This window comes from Lepidochelys olivacea, assembly GCF_965140295.1.
Source record: "Lepidochelys olivacea isolate rLepOli2 genome assembly, chromosome: 2".
In the NCBI taxonomy this organism is placed as follows: Eukaryota; Metazoa; Chordata; order Testudines; family Cheloniidae; genus Lepidochelys; species Lepidochelys olivacea.
The window spans coordinates 167,959,493-167,973,873 of record NC_140412.1 but is presented as its reverse complement, the minus strand read 5'-3'; the positions used below and the strand labels follow the sequence as shown (position 1 = coordinate 167,973,873).

Here is a 14,381-nt window from a genome sequence, read left to right as displayed (position 1 = left end):
TGCCATATTCTGTATCATATACAATTCCGTATTGTTTCAGCAAGCTATTCATATACTGCTTATTCAAAAGTTGCACATCATGGTGCTTCTACTAAATCCATTCCATAAAATAAGAGCAGATGCCAGATTAAGTAGCATGAGATTCTTTCAGGTACTGTAATTAAACCAATTCCTAATGTTATTTAATTCCCTGCAGTTCTTCCTCTTGCTGCCTTCTTGCCAACTGTAACCATGGCACCTTAATTTCAATCAGTTGGAGTAGCTGCTGCCTAGAGAGTGCAGATGCCAGCGCTGGTCCAGGAATTGCCAATCCCCTGTGAGTGGCGGTACCAATACTTTCCCCTCCCTGAAGTCAAGTGTATTCAGCCCCCTCTCCTTCCCCACAGTGTACCTAGCTTTCATAACCATACTGTAGGTATGCAAGGTTGAGTCTGTTCATTCAGGTCTCCCAGCTGGTGATGAGCTGAGCTGATTCGCAGGGCCAGTACACTTTAGGGATCAAGCTTAATTTGCCTAAGCTGTTTATTTGCTATAGCCTCAAAACACAGAAAAGTAAGAATAGCATGAAGACTAGAAAAAAATATATTGGAGAGTTAAAAATGGTTCAAATGCTTAACACACATTAGTATAAAGCACGCAAGTGATTCCAGCTCACTTAAAAACCTTTGTCCATAATGAAGCAATTGTAAAGACATCCATATGCTTATATTACACACTGTATGTTCATAGTTAACATTACCATGCTTGATGGTTCCCTACCTAATCCTAGATGAGGGTGATGCTCCACTAGGGTCCAGCTGTTATCATCCACACAATGACTTTTGTAAACGAGCAGCTGGCAGAGGTCCCTGGCTGTCATGTCTGCTAGAATCTCGATCACTTTGCTTGTCCCATCTTCACTAAAGACTTTTACATCCTGCAACATAAAGGATACACTTACAGATCAATGGCCTTGTGTTCTGAAAATATGCAAACCAGTTACCGTACATAGCTTCCCTCCTTATAACTCCAGGAATCTTAGCAGACAGCACAAATGACACACATGATTTACTTTATATTACTTTCCCCTCATCCCCTTTACCCTCCCCCGGCACCCTGGCCCTAAAGGAAGGTTGAGCAGCATTAATATGAACATGTACCAAGAAGGGGAGAGAGAGCAGAGATTCCTTATGCAGCAGTATACAACAAGCATAAATGAAATAATACCAGTGTACTGGAACGTTTGGCAAAAAAAACAAATAGAAAAAAAATCTAGCTTGGGGGTTGACTGAATTTGAACATTTACATCAAATTACGTTGAATTCTAAACATTAAAAATGGCTCCCTTGCTCAAGACTAACTTTTGATTGTTTCGCCTTTCAAACTTCCACTTGCAGTTCATCCACATATGAATTAACTAGCATTGTCCACACATTTCTCTGTTCCCCCTGAATTCTCTTTCATCTCAGATTTAAGGAGTTTGAAATCAAATGTGCATACACTGTACATTCAAAACATTAATGGAGATAAAGAGAACGTGTCAGAAACCTCCCCCCAACCCCTGAATTATACAGATGCTTTCCCGTTAGCATTGTTCTGCTCAAACAATACACTTACTGCAAAATTGTTTCCCCATATAATCAAATTTAGAGTATCAAGATTTATTTTAATCACAAATTAAAACATTCTGCATCCTAGCAAGAGAGGACATTGATCTAGCAGAAACCTTGTGGGTAATTTGATATGGAAAATCTTACCTCAACAGCACGTAAAAGGCAGCAGTCAGAAGAACAAGATGGCATTTTAAATATAGATTGCCTCTTGAAAGAGTTTGTTCTCTGCCTCTTCCAACCCTTTGCAGACTAAGCTGCACACTCGGGGTGTTCTGTAGTGTCAGTGGATTACTGTACTGTACCTGTCACGTAGCCCCTGTTCTGGGTACTGTTTCTGGGGAAGCAGACAACTCTTCCAGAGCTCCACTCAAAGGGTTACACACAATCTTTTAGGTAGTGAATCAAACCACACTGTGTAGACCAATCCAAGCCCTCCCTGTGACTGATGTAATCATTTCCCACACACTATCAGACTTCCAAATTATTCCCCCCCAGTAAGAAAAAAATTACGAAGGAAATCTTTTTATGAACACCCACAAGTGTTTAAAACCCCTCTGATCTTAAAAAGTTCAAAGGAAAAGAACGCAGAAATCCCAGAGCCAAAAGCAGGCATGTCCCCTGAATTCTGATTTCTTTGCCAAATCTCTCAATAGCCCAGCCTCACAGCAGCTGATGTCATCTACATGCAACTTAAGCACTTGAACTTCTAGTCTGCTCGCTACTGCTACCTCTTCCTTCTTCCTCGCCGGCTTATCCCCTCCCCCTACTCCTTTAACTAAATGCTGGCTTAGTGGTCTGAGTTCTCATTGTAACAGACTGTTGATTTAGCAAGTGGAATATGAGGGGCTCATCTCAACAGCTCACTCTTGTGCTACAGGTTAGATCTGGCACTAGATTATTGATTAGGTACAGTATTTCCAAGAACCTATGGTCTGACAGCTACCCAACACTTCCCTTGCTACTCCCCTCCCCCTTTCCTTTCCCATAGCTATGTACAAATTCAAGCCCAGCTAGGGAGGAGTTAAAGCTTAATCTAGCTAAAGTGACTCAAACCCATGCATTCAGGAAACTGCTTCATCTGACAGCAGGGATGAGCCAGCTCTTTCAGAAGCAGGCTCTGAAGAGGAGGAGGGGGGAATCCCGGTTGCTGTAGCTCTCTGGAAGGTATGCACTCTGTACAATGTTACAGCTGCACTCAGACTCCTGGTAACACTTAACCAAGTCATAGAATTCCTAGCCAGAAGACATTTGATGGGTTTTTGCCCCTCTGTTTTGTGTCCCTAGACAAGTCTATTTTCAGTAATTAGCACACATTTTACAGTATAAAGGTATTATCTCCACACAGTGATCTCAATCTTGAAATACTAGCAATGTTAGAAAACCACTCTGCCACAATGAAGTTAGCTTTGAACAGAGGAAAGGGATGTATCTATGAGATACTGAACAAAAATACATCATTCCACAATGTGGAAACACAGTAGGCTTCCATGTTTACAGTCTGGATCTGATCTTAAAGACAGAATCAACTCTTTTTTTTTTTTTTTTTTTTTGCAGGGGGAGAGGGGAATGGGGGCAGGGGAAAGAGAATCCCATATCCATCTTAAAATGTCGTACCTATTATTACTACAAGTAACACACAAGAGCAGTATAACTGGGGCGAGGGGGGGAGAGGGATATCTACTTTCAGTTGGCTTTGTGTATCTGACCTTGCTTTCTGTAGTGGAACAAAACCATTTAATTGAACTTCCTGTCTCATGAACTAGCCTGCTGACATCACTCGTGCACTGTGGAGGGGAATGCTCATGCACTCTCTTTCCCAGACTTTGCAAAGGGGTGTTTTACAAGTAATGTAACAGAAGAACAGCTGTTGTATCAGAATCAGGAGCACAAGGGGAGGGAAATTGCCAGGATCCTGGTGGAGAATGGGAAAAGACCTTTTCACTGCCTGGAGACTTGAACAAGCTCAGGAAGCACCTGGCAGTGTAGGGCAGGCTGCCCATCCCTTGTGCTGCCTGTGAGTCCCAAGAGAGATGTAGAGCTGTTTTATCAGGAATGTCGAACAAGCCCTTGTGCGGCACAGGGAGAAAAGTTTTGAGTCATCCCACACATTTCTTTGTATTTCCAGCTAGGGAAAAGCCTGCAGCAGTAAAGCCAGGAGGAGAAGGCAGCAGCCTCTTTACCCTGTGCTCTAGCACCTGACCTGTACTGAAATGCTGACCACATTACTTCTGTGCTCGTCCCATTTCCTTCCCCCGCCTCACAACTTCAGCTCACGGTCTGTTGCTTTTAAGTGTGTTACACCAAAAAGCTCTTTTGAGATACGAAGTTTGCTGAAGTCTATTCAGGCTCAGGGCAGGTCTACAATTAAAACGCTGCAGCTGTGCTGCTGTAGCACTTCAGTGAGGACACTGTGCTGATGAGAGAGCTTCTCCCGTTGGAATAAGCTACCGTTTCTTGGGGAGGTGGAATACCATGTCGATGGGAGAATTCTCCCATCGACACAGAGCTGTCTACACTGGGGAATACACTAAGAGATGTAGTTATCCTGACCTAAGTTCCTCGTGTAAACGTAGTCTCAGATACACCTCTAATATTTCTGCAATCCTTTTTTCCTGTAGCTATACACTGTAGAAAGAACCCAGGTATTCCCTTTTGGAAGGCTGCATTAGATAAAAGCAGGAAATTCATTCATTCTGTTTTTTAGAGCTTCCTTTATTTGATATATTGGGGATTTGGAATGGAGTGGGTGGACAGAAGGGAACAAGTTACATTTTACTATTGATAAAGCAGCATGAGCAGGAAAGAACAGCAAGAGATCACATGCTACCATCGACACTGAGACCATAACAGAACATACCAATAGAGGGACAAAATTGCCTGAATGTAACCCTACTACAGACAGCACAAGTTAACCAGGTTTTGTAGAAACAAAGGAGAGCACAAGGAGGTGAAGCTTAAAATCTTTAGGGTGGGGTGGGGAAATGCAGTGTTACGTAAGGGCTTTTGTGAAGGGAAAAGAGGCTATTGAATTAGAGTTCACGGAGGTGCCCGTATGAATACTGTATATTAAGAAAGAAATTTATATTTTAGGAAACAGGCTTGACTGCTACAGCAGTTTTATTATTTTTGCCACTGTTTCAATGATAAAAAGAGAGCACGAGTACTCTCCCACTACAATAGACAGGCCTAATTTTAAGCCAGCCAGGAGTGGTCAGTGAGACAGCTAGTTTTGATTATTTTTATAAAAAATTATTATTACACATAATGGCTTACACATTATTATTATTACACATAATACAAGCTTGTAAGTGCTCCACACACAATCCTATTTCTGCTATAAATCAGAGGGTGCCTCATGAGCACAGCTGATACTGCACTCGTGACCTAACTAAAGGAAAATGAATCAGTTTCTTCTGTGAATAAAGCACTCTCCTTCCAGTAGGTAGAAGCTACAGACACACTTAACAGAAGTCCAGAAAAATCAGTTTTAAACAAAACTTTTACTCTGCCACCCCCCACCCCCGAGTAAAATGCAACACTTGGAACAGTGACTTACAACAAGGCCTCAGCAGCAAGAGGTACCTTCCATTCAAAATCAAGGTTAAGAATGTTCAGCCAATCGGAGCCTCAGATTGGCTGCACATTCAGTGCTTTACAATGCAAAGGAACAGATAACAGACTGCGCCATTGTTCTATAAAGAATTCTTTTTGAACAGACTTAAAAATTGAAAACACTTTAACATACACCATTTAGTAGTTTTATATTATGGCTGATATCCTCCCGAACACCTCACCTTTCAGCCTATACTTTCCCAGTAGCAACTATGGTGCTTGGTTACATGAAGTAAGGAGATCATTAAAAGGGACAAGATAAAAATAAACACAGTTCAAGGTCACGATTAGATTATCTTCCTCCATCTGCCCTATTGGTACTCCTAATTTCCTTTCCTTGGGAACAAGGTTTTATATTTATCATTACCCAATCATCCCTCGTTGCCTGCAGTTCCCACTGCTTCACTCTCTTTGGTTTTGTTCTGCTATGTGGCCAGGTCCACCCTAGAAAAGATTTGCCAGTACAGCAATGCTGGCAAATCCTCAGCAGCTGATCCAGTCAAATGCACTTTTTTGCCAGTAGGGCTTGTACAAGTTTCTCAAGCTATATTAAAAAATGCTATATAAGAGGTAAGCATTATAATTAACACCAGCAAAAGCATTTTTATACCAGTATAACTGCACCTACCCTAGGGCTTTTGCAGGTACAAAAATCTCTTATAAAAAAAATATCACATCCATAATCAACGTTACATTGGCAAAAAGTTTCTAATGTAGACCTGGCCTGAATTTTCTATCCCTTTACTTTTGAGGCTGTACACAAATTTAATCACAGATGAATTTACACCAATGCTAACTAACCTCACAACTCACTGTCACAACACGTTATGTGTTCAACAATTTAAGAAAGGCATACAAGGGGATGGATGGATCTGGCTAGCCAAAAGACAGTGAGCTCAGCTTTAAAACTAATGTATTAAATGTTCTGGTGGCTCTGCAAATGCTTCACTTTTCTCAAAGAAGTAGATTTGGGGATCTCCATAAACTACCACTGTATCCTGAAGAACTATCTAGTTCACTTGTTATGTGCAAGCTTCTCATGAAAACACCACAAACAAAAAGAACCACTTCAGTAGGTTTTGGATCAGATTCCTCAATCCCCCAATCTCTCCTAAATCATTTAGAAATTTAAAAAAAAAAAAATCCAGGTAATAAGATGACCATACTTGCATTTACACTTTTGCAGTTAGCTGACACAAAGCAAGAACATCTGCTGATTTATTACAAAAGACACACGGGTACTAACCACCATGGTTATGATTAAATTGCGAGTTTTCATTGTAAGCCTGTTTTCATATGATAAGCTTTCTGGAAAACTTCCAAGTTTCCTCAGCCTCAAAGTTATTTTAATTAATTTTTTTTTAAAATAACGAAATTGTGGAGTTTGAGTTGTGAGATCTTTCAGGGTCTTAATCCCATGTCACTCGCTGACAATTTGTGATTCTATGACACTGACAATGTGTAGATTCTAACTTTGCATGTGGATTACCCTTAATGAGTAGTACATCCTCTGCTTGGTTCAGAGAGAAGCAACAAGGGGAAAGTGTTCAGATTCAACAGTGGTAAGCCTTTGATAAAGAGTAACTTTGAGCTTGCTCGGCAGATATCTGAAAATATTTTAGCTCTGTCTAGCATAGATCCACACTGTGGTATTATAGTCCAGTTTCCCTAACTTGCTCTAGGGGAGTTATCTACTTAAGATACTTATATTGTCCATTACGCAGTGTCTCAGCACCTCACGATCTTTAATGTATTTAGCTTAGAGGAGTAAGAGGTATTTTAAGTGATTCACTGAAACATGTATGTCAATCCTATAATTTTTCCGCTCTGACTGTTGTTGCTTTCTGACTTCAGTCTTGCAGAGGGGGAAAGAAATCCTCCAAAACAGCAGCACTAGCAATAAAGGTATGAACTTCAAAGTGTGGCTGGGACCATTTAAATATCATTCATTGCACGGTGTTTTCTTTAGCAAGAATCATGCAATAAATATTGTGTGGAACCTTCGTATTGCAGTAGGGTTTTTTGCATGTAAACATCCAAAAGCCAAGAAATGCCAAGGTTAAGGTTCTCATAGCAACATGAAGTCTCCTACATGGCACACACCATATTTAGGTATACATTTAACAGCCCATGTGCAAAGGAGGAGAGTTATTATTATAAGAACCAAGATCTTGGTATTGACTTCCATGCTTGACTATTTAATCTTAACATTGCATTAAGTGAGTGAGTGTTTACATTAAGAATTCAGTGTTGTTTCCACCCCCCACTCCTCCGTTCTGCTAGGTTACCAAGTTTTATGTTCCTTCCAGGATTCAGAGGAACAATTTGACTTGGAAAGTGGAATCTGGGCACGTTCCAGAAGCTCAGTAATAATCACACACTGATTTTTAAAAAATTAAACATTTTCCATTAGTAACCACACAATGACACTGTGGGTACTGCACCCCCATATTTAGAATAGGAAATTCTAATAACCATACATATATTTGAAAATGTATGACCAGTTATGAAGCGAAAAACATTGGGTACTTAATGACTTCCAAATGAACAAATATGTCAATTAATCTCAGGATTATGTGCCGTGTCGGCATTCCAATTATAAAGCTGCTCACCTGGAATGTTTGAGGGAGAGCACAGTTGAATGACCTTATGCAACTGAATCATACATGGCAGTATCCAAGTTGTGAGCTTACAAATACTAAAGGGCTAGGATATGGTCACAACAAACTAAGACCATAGTACTCACAATCATTTTACCCCAAGTGATGAACTTTTCATATTTAAAACTGTATTCTACCACTTACGTGACGCAAACGTGTATATTTGCAACAAACAGTGCACTGACTGTCCCCAATGTTATCGCATCCCTACTACATCCTCCTTCCCAAAACTCTCATCAGCTTGATAAGCCAGCTGACCCTCTACACTTTTCCCACTTATAAAATTCAGAGATGCAGATGGGAAGTGGGGTGAGAAAAAAAGCAGCTGTTCCAAATTATAGATCAGGCTGGGAAATTAGGATGAGGAATAGAGGAGAGAGATAGAATTGAATGTTCTCATTCTTGAGCACATAACCAGTTTGTGTCATGCATCTACAAACTTTACCAGCAATAATTTATATTTTCTTCCAGATCATTGATAGATCTATTGAACAGCATTGGGCCAAGAAGTGATCCCTGAGCGTCCCTATTAGAAACACCCCATTTGAGTGTTTAGTTGTATTGGAGATCTAGTGATAACCAGTTTTTAATTCATTTAATGTGCACTATATTGATTTGGGATTCTTGTAACACAGCTACGTTATTATTTATGAAACTTGCCAAAACTTCAACAGTACTTTACAGGTCATCACACATAAAGGGCAAGCTTTATATGCATACTGAAATTGTTTGAAAATATTGAGTTGTACAAAGTTTTTGGGAGTCTAGATTTCTGATGTAGTAAAGAAACCTAATGAATGTCTCCTTGTCTAGTTCTCCTACCACCCCCCCCCCCAAAATGTAGCCACCCTGGCACCATGTTTGGCTATTAATCCACAATCCAGTTTTTCTACATAACTAATTATGTATAGAATACCAGCCCCTTTCTTAAAAGGTGTAGCCACTATTTCACATTTTGGATAATGTAATTAAAACAATTAAACAGCTTTGTCTGGGATTAACCTTTAGTGACTATGAAAAATTCCTTACTATGAAATCTATTTCTAAATATTTTACCCTCTTCCCCAGTAATGTACCCCAAATGTATTATCATCTCTTAGCTTCATTTCAAGAATGGGGAGGAAGGAGTGATAATAAAGCCTAAGTAGAAAAGTTCTTGCAAACATATGTCCAGAAAGGACAATCAAAAGAAAAATCAAGATTAAGGACCGTTCTTAGAGAACATAAACAAAGTCTGCAACTTCTTTAGTTAAGGTTTTTGCCACTATAAAGTATTCTTTAAAAAGTGAATCAGGACCACAGATAACTCACCATACAGGCTTTCAACCACAGGAACCATGTCCATTTAAAGTATGACAGATAGCATAACTAGGCTATGGAGTAGCTTCCCATTGGCTTAAATAAAACGGTATGAGTCCCATTTGCTTGAATGGCTGCTTCTTTCCCAGTAGGATACTGTGGCAATGGCAAATGAAGCACTTGAGATTAGAGCACCAGGGCCAAATGAAGAGCCAGCAGGCCGTTTTCAGTTCGGGGTCCTGGACTCTAGAATTAGCTTCCCTCTTTGATTTGCCAGTATCTGGATAAGACATCCTCCCAGACAAGCTGAAGGACTCACTATTATGCTCCTGTGTTAGATATGGAGTGGTTATAGAGCTTCCTTCTGAGTGAGATATACACCAGATGTGTTCAATATAAAATCCTCTCATGTTCTGTCTGTACGGCTGAGGTTATCTTAAATAAGGTATGTTTGCACCCAGTGCTACCTAATGACTTAATATAATGCATTTTAGCATTCCATTACGTCTTCTCCTTTTAAGTTCCACATTCCCACCGTTTACAATATTTACATTTCATGCTAATTTTGCCTGTTAAGTGTCTCTGAATCATACTGGTTTTCTAAATTACATGACATGAATGCATAACAACTTGGTCATCTGGCTGTCCTTTAGTTGCAGTGACTGGCTATGGTCAGTTTGGAATCCTTAGCTCTTTATTCCCTCCTTGTTCTGCATCTGCCATCTCTAGAGTTTGCTCTGTTGATTGTTCTTTCTGAGGAACAAACCGTAGACACTGACAGTTTCTGTCGAACTCTCCACTGTCGGTCTCAATCACACAGAATTGGGGCGCTGAATTCTTTTTTCTTCATGACCATCCCTCTTCCCCCATCCACTTGGACATGAACATGGTCACCAGGTTCTTGACCAGGCAGTTCTCTAAGTAACATCTGTTGTAGAAGTGTTCACAAGCTCTTGTAGCCTTTTTATCTAATTTGGTTACTCTCTTCATGTTTGGCCACTTTGAAGAGAGATTCTTTTCCAAAGTTGGAACAGTACCTCCTATGTTTTGCCTGGGGAAACACGGTGAGGGAGGTTATGGTGCAAAATATCGGGCCCCATTAATGATGAGGAGAGGTCTATTCCTACTGGAGGATCCAATCCTGCTGCTCATTGCAGCAGTCCACCTGGCATGCTATCAATTCTGGGGTCTGGGCCTTGCTTGAGAAGTCCATTTAAAGTTTAGAAATAGCATGTGAGGAGTTTTATTTTTAAAATAATGGAACGTTGAGTTACACTGTTCATATAGAATCAACTGAAAATAAAAGATACCAAGCAGTTTATATATTTATTTCATTAGATTTAAGCATTATGTCTACAAACAGTTATGTATCAATGCAGCTTGTGACAACACTGTGTGCCACAATCACACAGTACAGCGTAAGCTGGGGTTATTCAGCCACATGGCAGGAGATCACTGTGCGATGCTCATTCTCTACAGATCATCTAGCATACAGCAGAACAGTGAGGACGTTTATTGAAAAGCAATGGCCACAAGGAGCACTTTGCAACCCTTCATCCCTAAATAATGACACTGCAATTTTCTCTCTTCATCCTCAAAACAGAACATCTATTGAGTTAGTCCCCAGGAAGCAACTGTTTGCCCACCCCTAGGCAACGGAGGCTAACACTTTTTCTGGATTTTCATCCCTTAACTCTAGAAATGACTGCTGTGGAAGCTGTGGTTTTCATGGGAAACCATTGCTTCTCCACCCCTTCCTAGCATCACAGGCTGTAAAACGGCAGGTTATATGGGGTCTAGGTACAGATATTTATTTTAAAGGCAAACTGCTGTGGCTAGCTGGTAAGGAGACAGTCATCACCATGGTCTCAGTCTTTTTCCTTATACTTCACTGTGTCCCCCTACTTGCCAGGGAGTTTAAGTGACGCTACGGACTGCTTAAAGCATATGCAAGCACCTGCTTAACAGCCTGAGTCTGGGGACTGTGAAAGGGAATTTCAGATTACATTTTCAGAAATTCTCCTTGACAAGGCTGTGCGCAAGGGGGAGCAAGCGGGGCATGCCTCCCCCTCCCCCCGGTAGTCGTCGGGGGCTCAGAACTTCTCTGTCCCTGGAGAGGCAGGGAAGATCAAGCTCCTGCTGGGGCCAGGCCAGGGTGGAGGGAGGGAAGATTGAGCTCTGCGGGGGGTAAAGGGGGGGCAGCGAGCTCCTCCCGAGGCTGGGGGAGAGAAGGAGGGGCAGCAAGCTTCTGTGCCCCCCCAAAGGTGTCAAATTTAAATTCCTGCACTCACCCCTGCTCCTTGAAAACAAACTGATATAAACCAATCACTACGGTTGAAAGGAGAAAGCAGCTGGATATTCAATCTGCTGCAGGAGGCTTGTTGGAGATGGGCTGGGGAAAGAAGGTGAACTGGAGACATGTACCCTCCCCCTTCCCCCGCGTCACGTAAAGTCAGTCATGAAAGACTGACCTAGGCCAAAAGAATTCTCACCAACTCTCCCCCAAATCCTTATGTATGGGGCTGGCCTAGTGGTGTCATAACGGCGCAGAGGGATAGTGAAAAATAAGCAGCCTGGATTTGAGTGTGTCACCAACTTGACTGATTTTGGAAGTTCAGCAGATTTATTAAATACTTTCTTAAAATCCAGATGGGTTTGAATATCAACAATTATTTGCTGTGATCTCAACACTGACATGACTGAAAAATGGCAGAATGACTATGAACTGAGAGCAAAGCGATTTGGGGACAGCGGGAAGGTGAAGAGGTGTAGTGCAGAGTTGTTCCAGCCAGTATTAGGGTTGAGCTCACTCAATCATCGGCAGACTGAAAGACAACATGCTAAATATAATTACAAAGGGAGATGATATGGAATGGAGGAGGCCAAAGAATAAAAGAGCCAGAATTATGAGATTCAACCTGGACAAATGAAAGCTAATTTATGAGGGTGCGTGAGAAAGAATTAATCCTTAAACAATATATTTAAAGATACATTTAACAGTATTGCCAAGTCATACTAGGTGGGCAGCAATTTAGATACAAGCTTCTAATGCAATATAGTAGCAGATAACAGTACTTGCCAACCCCAAGTGTTCAAAAATAATGAGTCAGCACCCTTTCCCTCCAAATCATGAGACTGGCTTTACAATCATAAGATTTTACAAACCGCCACATTTGTGGCTCTTTTTTATTTGCTTTCTGGTGTCAGTGTCTAAGATTCACATTTGTAAGCTTTTTCTCTGCAGCCATGAGGGCTGAATATTGACTTTAAAAAAATGAAAGTTGTGATTCCCTATTCCCAAAGCTGGACTCTTAGGGGCAAACAAAAGTTATCACAAAAGTTGGCAACACCAAGATAATGAGATTTGTGATTATACATACAAAGGTGTTTCAGACTAAAACCAGCAAAAGCCCCCTCTATATGGCTCCTGGAACATACCCAGGTTACTGTGGCCAGCTTTGGACACTTCAGAACCAGGAAAACAGACAAATTGGAGGGAAATCCGATACCAAAAAAGGTTAAGAGACTAGCGCAATTAACTCAGGAAAGATACATTGAAGATTCTGTTGGCTAAGTAACAGTCAAGCATGGTATGTGGAAGAAGATGGGTTACATAGCTACAACTATCTGAAGGGAGGAAACACCAAGGTGAGAGGCAACTGAGGTTGGTGCTAAAGGGGACAGATGGGATAAGCTGGACAGAAGGAACATTTCAGCTAAAAGTCTTAACTCAGACCTGATATAGCCTAGTCATAGCATCATAGAAAATTAGAGTTGAAAGAGACCCCAGGAGGTCATTTAGTCCAACCCCCTGCTCAAAGCAGGACCAACCCTAACTAAATCATCCCAGCCAGGGCTTTGTCAAGCCGGGCCTTAATCTCTAATGTCACTCAATAAAAAATAACTTTAATTACATGGACATAAGTATAAAGCTATTCTGTATAGCTTATAAGAACTGTACAAATATAATTATTCTTTTACGCTCACAGAACCTCAAGAACCCAAGCACATCTTTAAAATATAATTTTCCTCCATTTTGATAGCATCAGTGGTAGCTCACAACCGATTTATCCAGCAGGCAGAGCTCATACTGCTCTGACAACAACAGGAGAAGTGCTTTATAACTGGGAGGGCTGACAGGCTTAATGACAGTGACACGGCAAAGCATCGCTAATGCCTGGGCATCAGTTTCTTCCTCAATGTACAGTATTCAGCAATATTACTTACCTTGCTGTTTCCCAAGTTACAGGCATTGGGACCGAGAGATTTCACGCAGAGAATATTGGCTAATTGTTGCTGACTGCTGCTTTCCAATGTTTTATAGTTCCATTTGTCACATACAATAATGCTTTTTTACAGAGCTGCTCACATTAGGAAACTTTCTGTGCAACTGTGTAAGCATCAGTTGCGTGATTAGAATAAATACCTATAAATCTCTATCAAGGCAGAGTTACATAAGAGGCATTTCAAGAGTTCTTTCTATACATTAGTATCAGATTTTCTCATTTTCAGATTCTCCCCCTCATTGTATTTAAACACTCATAATATTTAAACACTCATAATTTAGTTTAGGTTCCTATAACTACATTAAGAGGAAAAATTTATATAATAAAAGTGCTCTGGGAGTTTGTGTCTGGTAATTTAGACATTGTATGTGCACACCTTCTTCGGTTTCCTTAAATTCACATTCAAGAAACAACCAATTGAGAAAGGAAAGCTTCCTTTTCTGATGCAATATCTGGGAATGTGCCATCATGACTGAGATTGCTGGCTGTTTCCAGGTATACTGTCTTGACTGCAACAAGCTCCACGTGTATTCTGAATTCAACCTGCTGGGAGCAAGAACTACCCTCACTTTCACAAAAAAGGATTTAAAAAAAAAATTTTTAATATAAGGGATGTAGAATATTTGAGAGATTACAAATGGAATCACATATTAGGTCTGCTACTATACAGTGTACCTTAAAATGAAAGTCTACAGCTACATTTATGTATAGGTTTTACTACTTAAAAAAAAAATTGCTTCTGGCTCTTGTGGTCTTATTTTCCTTTTACATGTATTCAGACTTGCGTGCTATAATAGGACCAAGTGATTAGTAACAACTTCAGCTTTGATTCCATGGCTAACATCTCTAATTTAACCCATACAATGCCCCCCTTAAAAATCATTGCTCTAGGACATTTAATATGTCCCTTCCTTCTTGGTGGGGGCACTAAT

General features: G+C 40.6%; 1 protein-coding gene across 1 annotated transcript in view; it reads right to left on the bottom strand.

The window, feature by feature from the left end:
• The window catches only part of GRB10 (growth factor receptor bound protein 10), a 201,595-nt gene that overhangs the window by 34,409 nt on the left and 152,805 nt on the right, over positions 1-14,381 (bottom strand). Inside the window, exon 6 of the mRNA XM_084622039.1 lies at positions 760-916. Within this exon, the coding sequence (XP_084478165.1) occupies positions 760-916 (157 nt within the window). The remainder of the gene's footprint in view (positions 1-759; positions 917-14,381) is intronic.